The following is an 8,627-nucleotide window of genomic DNA, read 5'->3' on the forward strand; positions in this document are numbered from 1 at the left end:
TGCCTTTCATCTTTCCCCTGAGAGAAAAAAAGTAGTTGACAAATATACTCTCATTTCTCACTACTAAAGACTTATATTCTAATTTCACCAAAACACTAGAACCGAGATTATCAGGGTTTCTAAAAATTTTAAAGTGATTATTTTATGTACATACAGCTGCTAGATCCTATGGTGGAATGTGTTTTGGTTTGTTTTTAAAATGTTGATGAGTTGAGAGGAAAAACTATAGATAGTATTTGAAGATCAAGAATTTATCACTTTTTCAGGAACATAAAATATGGTTAACATTCACACCTTTTAGAAGTATTTATTTTCCATTTTTAAAATAGCATTGTTGGGTGTAATTTAAAGGAGTGCTAGAACTTGAATCCCCAACAGGGACTGGCACATTTACAGACTGAAAGCATTTTAAAATTCCTATTTGCTATACCTTGGTTTAAGCACTTTCATATAGCTGGAAAGTGGACAGGGGGAAAAAATGCTCAATTTGCACAATGAATGATTAAAGGAAAGATAAAACTAATAGCCCTGTTACTTAACCAACTTTTTAATTTTCAAAGCTAATTGGTCTATGTTAAACTACGTGCCCCTCCTAGTTGGATCTACCTGATATATAGAAAAGCAAAAAGGAACCCTTCCTCCAAATCCTTAACCTTAATTGCAAATTTTATTGTTTATATTCATATAAGGGGAAATGTAAATAAATTGTTTCTCAACTACATTAAGTTCTATCATTTTTTGACTTGTGAGCATTATAACTCACTTTCAATGGATATAATTTTATATCCTAAGTATGATGTCAAGCATACCTTCTAAATTCCTTAAACTGAATAAGTTATACTTACCATCAACACTTAAGATGTAAAATTTTTCTCTAAAACTTGCATTTTATAGTTAAGTCTGTAAAAAATCCTATTTTAGCAAGCTTGATTATATCAACTGTTAAAACTTTATTTTACAAGCAATAGGAATTGGATCAAATAATTATTATAATCCAGAGGAATTATTTTATAACCATAGCAAATGCCATTATACACACTGCCAATACAGATTTAATAGACAATACTGAACTGTACAAGAGTTATTTATTTTTCCTTAATCTCAAAGCTATTTTAGTAATACAAAAAGCCATATTAACATTTCTCCATTAGAAAACAATGTGATGTACAAAACTTTGGATGAAAAGATATATGTCAAATTTCACTTAATCATTTGGTGGAAAATCCACCACTCCATTGATACCACCCAAAGTGTTTTAGGCAATGATTAAAATCAAAGTAAGCATCTTATTAAACTCCAGCTGTTAAAAAAAAACAGACCTAGCAATATAGTTGGCTACATATTTTTGACTACTCAGGGTTACTTTTTAAAATCCATTTTTTTCTGAGTCCTACCGCATACCAAGTGCTGTACTTGTCCAAGTAGGTATTTGAGGAAAAGTTGGTAAGGTAGAAGACCCCATAAAGCAGTCCTTTGGTTACCATATTTGACTTTTAACTTTTAAACATCCTCCAAGATCAAGGAACCCCAACTGAAAGTACACACTCTTCCAAGTGTTATTTGATTTTATTAGTGGGGAGGGTGTTGGTAAAGAGGTCATGAACTATTACTTATAATCCCCTATGCCAATTAAAAGCACATATCAGAAACTAATTTGTTATTTTTCTAATAAGTTTAAGATTTGGCATTCAGTTATTACCAATGTGGTTCACCCTACAAGGCACACTGCTCAAAAACAGCAAAGCAGGTATGCATAAATGCTTTTCTTTGCATTTAGTGAAGTAATATTTGATACCCATATTTATCTTAAAATTCAGTTGTTTAAGGTACAGTGAAGAAAATAAATCCAGTTATGGGGTGGTAAAGAGCAAAGAAGGTTAACTAGTAAATTATTACTATACAAAGAAATTTTATTCTCTATCTTTTCCTTTGAATAACAAGATACTAACACACTATTTTCATTAAAAAAAAAAAAAATGCTTGCAACTATTGAACTGAGGCAAGTACAAAGGCCCATAAACCAACAGTATCGTCCATTCATCACCATTACTTCTTTACATTAAGCTTGTTCTCCTAAAGTATAATGCATACTCTAAGCTATAACTTGGAAATTAGCCAAGCACTAAGCAATTACATTGGCAGGTAATACACCATCAGTTTTTAAAACACTTCCAGTCACTTCTCATGACCCACCTCCAGTTTGAATTGAATATATTCTCAGTATAAATTTGTTTTGGGATCTGCATGACAAAAAAAATGTAGTTTTATGACATTTTCACATAAGACATTTAAATAGTCTTCAGTTCATACCACTTTTGTTTTAAATGATTCATCCTGACATGTTATATATAACTACAATAAAAATAACTTCAATTTTTAAAGAAAACTAAATGCAGATAAATGTTAACAGATTTAACATGGAATGTTGTAAGATATTCCTGTACGGAATCTGATACTAATGATTATAAATTTCCAAGTTTGAAAAACTTCAGATTAAAAACCACAAGAAAATTTACTCTTGATGGCATGCAAGATCTTTTTCAAAATGAAACCAGGACCTCAAAGTCTCAGTATTTTATCAGAACATAAAGAAACACAACAAATTTGTACATTTTATTCACATTTATTTTTCGCTTTTAGTGTGCTCACAGAAAATTAGAACACCTTAAGCAGGAGTTTAATAGCAATTTTTGTAAGCAAAGTTACATTCCATCTCTAAGTCAAATTGGTCAAAGCTTCTCCAGTATTTACAAAACATGATAGACAAGATGCTACACAAAACCATTGCATCTGAAGATTTTTTCCTTATTCTCAAAGACGACTGGAAAAGAAAGCATTGTCTGCTGTAATCAAAAACATACCACAGTATAAACAGTAACCATTCCACTTATCACAGCTTGGTTGAGTTTAAAATTTGTGTTTAAAAGGTCCAAGATGACTGCAGTTTTACAAAAATGGGCAGGGTGGAAAGTTGCAAACTTCATGTGCTTCTGGATATCAAGATTTGTTTTTATACAATAGTCACAGTTAAAAACACCCTGCTGGTAATACATAATTACACTTTATTAAGGTCATAAACCAGCAATAAACAATAAAGCCTATACAACTTGTAGTTCTACTTAATCACTGACTGGTACAGCTAACATGAGATAAGTGAAAAGTTCCTATGGTTTAAATGAACTCCTAAGACTATGATCTTTTTAAAAATCTGGGTATCGGTGTTTTTTTTTTTTCTTTCCTTCTTAGTCAAGACTTGTAGTGTTGTAAACCTGCCTCACAAAATACATCGTAATAACTTTTCTTAAAAAAAAAAAAAAGACTAAGCCTTTACACTATCATTTCTAGTGGTACATTATCTTGGCAATGCTATGCACCACTTAAATTTCTCCATGGTGGACCCTATCACTTCATCTGATATCCCTTTTTGACCCACCCATCTCCTTCATATATGGGCATGTCCATAGATTGACAAAGAAAGTTTACAATTTTGAATAAAGATGCAAAGTATGCAAAAAACATTAATACTGATGCAAAAAATAAAAATAAAAGAGACAAGGCAGAGGAAGGTATTTAAGCTCTCCTCGACCTGTTGGAATGGTGGTAACAGAATGATCTGAGATGGGATCTGTGGGGAGTGGGTTAAAAACAAAATTTGTTGTTTAAAAAAAAGTAAAATAAAAAAAGACATCTTTAAAATCAATCCCTGGTTGTAGACAAGTTCTCCAAAACCAGTACCTGGCACCACTCCAACAAACAAACCGGGGGGAGAAAAGTTCTTCGATTATCTCAAAAAATCTTGCCCTTTTACTCGGCTGCCTCCGCTGGGGGCGCTTCTGGACTGCACTCGGGCTGGGCCTCCTGTGAGGGGGCTGCGCAGGCTGACGACGCCGGGGCGGCCGCCGCCTCCTCCGCGGGGGCCGCCTCCTGCTCTGGGGGCACGCCGGGCCCGGCGGCCGAGGGCGCCTCGCAGCCGGCCGCGCTGGCCCCGGCCTCTTCTGCCTTCTCCTCGGCCTTGCTGGGCTCCTCGACTGCCTTCGCCTCCTCGCTGGCGGGCGGCTTCTCGGGCGCGACGGCAGCCTCCTCGGGCTTGGCCTCCTGCGGGTCGCCCCCCGCCGCCCCCTCCTCGCCCGCGGCCGCCTCCTCGCCCGGCGCCGCTGCCGGCTCCCCGGGGGCCGCACCCGCCTCGCCGGCGGCCGCAGCGGCGCCCCCAGAGGCCTCGTCCTTGCCGCCTTCGGCGGAGGCGCCGGCGGCCCCTTCGGCCTCACCGCCCTCTCCTGCCTCCTTCTTGTTCTTCTTGAAGGAGAAGCCGCTCAGCTTGAAAGACTTTTTGAAGGAAAAGCGCTTCTTTTTTTTTTTCGGGGTCTCGTTGCTGGGCGAGGGCGTGGCCCCGTCCTCAGCCTTCGGCGAAGACGTCGAGGAGGCGGCAGAGGCGGCCTCCCCCTCGGCGGCCGTGGGTGAGCCGGGCTCGGCGGCCTCGCCCTCCACGGGGGCTTCCTTCTCCGCGGGGCTGGCCCCGGCGTCGGGGGCAGCAGCGGCCGGCTCATCCTTCTCGGCCGCGGCGGGCGACGCCGCCCCGCTCCCGGCGGCCGCGGGCTCCTCCTTGTCGGCAGCCGGGGCGCTGCCGTTGGCCTGCAGCTCCTCCTTGGCGCCTGGCTCGGCGGCCGCGGGAGAAGCGTCGCCGTTTACCTTCACGTGGCCATTTTCCTGTGGGGCAGAGAAAGCGGGAGGTCACTGAGGGGGCCCGAGCCTGTCATCCCCGCCCCCACTTCTGGACCGGGAGGGTCCACCGTCCCTCCGGGCCCCTCAGGTTTTGCGGATCCTCTCCCTTGTGGGGAGGCGGGGTTGGATGCCCAGACGAGAGTTCCTCGAAGACCTGAGGGCAGTGGTGTTTGGGGTGCCTAAAGGCACTGCGGGGGCCTCGACCAAGCAACAAATTCCGAGGCCTTAAGAGGGCCGAGTCTGAACGTGGAAAGCAAAGGGTAACCCATTCCAACCTTCGCCTCACGGGCTTTAGGATAAGAGTCATGTAATAAATGATACACCAAACGCCCGTTGGAAGGAGACACAGAACCAGAGCCAGTGATCTGTGCCTAGGTTACACGTTCCCCTTTCTCCCTAATAAAGGCCTCTTGAAAACACCAAGAACTCCCAGGGGGGATCCCAGCGTTCCAGCCCGAAGCGCCTGGACTGCGCGCGCAAAGGCTCTACGCCCAAAGACCTGGGTCGGCAGGGGGCGCTGCGCCTCCACCAGCCGAGCTTGGCGCAGGCAGGCGCGGAGGGGCGGGGCCGCCGGGCCACCCCGCCCTGCCCGGACGGGCCCTGCCCGCTGGCCGAGGCGCCCCCGAGCCCGGATAGCGCAGCCCAGAGTCCGCAAACAAAGCTCAGGTGGCATCCTGGTCGGCATAAAACCAACGAGACAGGGGGAAAACCATTATTTCAGAGGTCTTGTCTCTGCTTCCACGCCCACCTTTGCCTATGATTCTGCGAAGCCCGGGCGCGCCCCGGCGGCTTATTTTGCATTTTTAACGGGTTCAAAGCCTCTTGGCAGAGCCTGCCTTTCCTATTAGGTTAGGGCAGGCGAAGCAACACGGCCTCTGCTCTAGGAAAAGAGGCGTGGTGGTTGCCCGGTGTTTGTGAAGCAGCCACCCTTGGCCGACCTCTCGCGCCCACCCAACTGTGGCCATCTGCCTGGGTTCGGGCAGCGCCGGGGCAGCCCCCGCAGTGGTCCAGGCGCCACGCACACCAACAATCTCGACTGAAACACACGAACTGCCTCCTGTTGACCATCTGGACAGGTTCTTCAAGGACCCACAGTCTTCCCACCCTAGGGAGACCATTTAAAAGTCAGATGGGTGTGTAATTCCACAGACAACTACGAATAAAGACTTAGAACAGTGAGAAAAGCCCATCGAAAGGTAGTGAAACCTGCCCACCTCCAGCCAGCCAGCAACCTTTCCAAGAACCCAGGTCACGCCACCTCGGTATACAATAAGACAGCTCTCCTTCCCTCCTCAGCCTTTCTTCACCGCCATCCCTACTGCGCTCCCCCCCACCCCCGCAACACAATCACACCAGTTCAGAAATCCTGAAGGCGACCCAGTCTCGACAACAAACACGAGAGCCACCCAAACACCTTTGTGCCCACCAAGCACAAATGCAACCTGGTTGGGGGTGGGGGTGTGGGGTAGCACCTAGCTAGTAAGGTTCTGCCAAGCTCCAAACACGCCATTTTAAACGATTTATCACTTCTTTCCTCCCGTCTACACAAGAATTCGCCAGGATTCTCTGGGAACCATTACTTTGGGAGTCAGGGGAGACCCCACCTATGAGAAATTGACAATTTGGCTATCGCTTTCCATTCAACTTTCGGGCTGGAATCTGGCCACGCTTCTCTCCGCCGAATGCGCCTCGGGCATGACCAAGGAGGGAAGGGGAAGCGCCGGGACTAGAGAAAGACACCAAATAAACGACCAGAACCACAGGTAGAATTTACCTGCCCATTCGCTTTAGAAGGCGACGAGGCCACAGCCGCCTCCCCGGGCCTCTCCGTGGTGGCTTCTCCCTTCGCCGCGGTCTTGGAGAACTGGGCACCCATGCTGGCTTCTTCAACAAAGAAACTCAACAGATCCAAGGGGGGAACAAAGAGCTTCGGGTTGGTGTAACGACGGGGCAAGCGGCAGCAGCAGCGGCAGCAGCAGCGGCGGCAGCAGCAGCACACACACCGGAGGGAGGGGGGAGTGGGGGTGGTGAAGAGGACAGAACAGAACCGATTAAATACACGCCGGATAAAAAAATTTTAGTCGTAGAGATCAAAAAGCAGCAGCGCAGGAGGGAGGGGAAAAGGGTGGAAAAGTCGAGCACAAAAAAAGGAGCCCAAGTGTAGTTTTTTAAAAAAAAGAAGTAATAAAAAAATCCCAGATTTGTAGCCGCACTGTAGACAAGAGGAAAATGGAGAAATCTCCCTGGTTGCTAATAAGATGCGGGGTCCAACGCCCAAGTGCACAGATGAATGGGCTCGCGGGCGCTGACGCGGCCCCCGCGCTCGCCGGCCAATCCGCGCGCCGCACACAAAGCAGGGGGCGGGGCCTGCGCGCCCGGCGAACAATGGAGCCGCGCTTTGCAAACGGTTTGAAAATCGCCTCAGACCGAGAATTAATGTCCTCCAAATAAATAAATCAATTAAAAAATACATGCCTTTCGCCTCCCTCTGCTTGAAAATAATAATGCAGTACTGGATTGGCTTGCTTTGTTTGTAATTAATTAACGCGGGGGGAGGGTACTTGTGGATGAGGGCGGAGAAAGCGTTAACTTGACTCGCTTTGGCTGTAGTCGGTCTATAACCCTGTCTGTCTCCTTCCACTCCCTCCCCTCCCCCATCTTTCCGTGTGTTTATGTGTATGTGTGTGTATGTACGCAAGTTTTTAAGACAATGGTTGAGATTTGGGTGCAGCATGTTTTCTGTGTCTATTCTATATAGGTTTCACAGATCTTGCACAGGGTTTGTTCTTCCAACTGTTGCAAATGTGAAATCGCCCCAAATCGAAAGGTATTTAAACCAAGAAGATCGAATTTCATCAAAAGAGATCGCGAGTTAGAATTAGGTCTGTAGGCCAGATGTGGAAAATGCAAAACCAGCAAGCAGACGAAGCCACACTCCCTTCTCTATCCCACACTGACATGAAATAAAATATTTCGAGATTGGCCTCTGCGCTCAACAACCCTCGCCCCTCCCCCAACCCCTATTAGTGATCCCCCCCCCCCAACACACACACACACCAATATAAAGTGAGAATCATGAACAAAAGGTCGAAAAGGCTTGCATTTTATCACTGTATGAAATGACGGTTTTCCTCTACGGTGAAATGAGACACAGTCTAGAGTGTGCGAATCCATATTTACAGTTGGGATGAGATTCGCGTCGCTATGAATCTTTTTCAGTCTACTGCCAGGATCAGATGGACTCTTTCTGAACGTGTGTGAATGTGCAAGCAAGCGAGTGGGCTCCTAGAAGGAAGGGAGGCAGCAGCAATGAAATTCTGAACAACTGGATTGATTATTACAATTTCTAAGGAGAAATTACATATTGAGAAATAGCAAGAAGATCCCTGAACGCTCCAAGCCTAACTTGGGTTAGAGAAAAAGCTTCTATAAGGAAACCCAGGGTATCTCCAACTGCACCTCTTGTCGCAGAAATACCAGACGCTACTTGTGCGTGAAAGACAGCGCGCTAATTTAAATAATGGAGGGGGAGAAGGTAGGGGCAAAAATCAAGGATACATACACTTATACATATTCTTAAAGCATTCTCCTACCACCTACATTTTTGCTCCCAAAGTTTTCACTCGTGTCCAAATCAGACTACCTTTTTTCGTTTACATTTAGTGATCCTGAAAAGAATGATCTTTCGTTTATGGAGGTGAGAAGCAGTCGAAAGAATGGTTCATTTCTCCTGGTGCTGGCTCTGAATTCTCAAACAGTTTTATTTTTCTGCTCATTGTAGGGAAATGGGTCACACTCTAGAGTGAAAAAGACGGTTGGTTCAAGCCAATAACTCTTTGTTCAAGTATTGCTTTGAAAGTCACCAAGTTGCAGATCTTTACAAGCTTAGTCTTCTGTCCACTTCTTCA

General features: G+C 45.5%; 1 protein-coding gene across 1 annotated transcript; it reads right to left on the reverse strand.

Annotated features, from left to right (window-relative positions):
- Positions 1–2,607: 2,607 nt before the first annotated feature.
- MARCKS (myristoylated alanine rich protein kinase C substrate) lies at positions 2,608–7,019 on the reverse strand. The gene is made up of 2 exons (XM_043889887.1): positions 6,494–7,019; positions 2,608–4,704 (listed from the first exon to the last, which is right to left on the reverse strand). Exons 1-2 carry the CDS (start codon positions 6,593–6,595, stop codon positions 3,805–3,807), a joined length of 1,002 nt encoding a protein of 333 aa, XP_043745822.1. The 5' UTR covers positions 6,596–7,019; the 3' UTR covers positions 2,608–3,804.
- Between the last annotated feature and the right edge of the window lie 1,608 nt (positions 7,020–8,627).

This window comes from Cervus elaphus, chromosome 28 (assembly GCF_910594005.1).
Source record: "Cervus elaphus chromosome 28, mCerEla1.1, whole genome shotgun sequence".
Classification (NCBI taxonomy): Eukaryota; Metazoa; Chordata; class Mammalia; order Artiodactyla; family Cervidae; genus Cervus; species Cervus elaphus.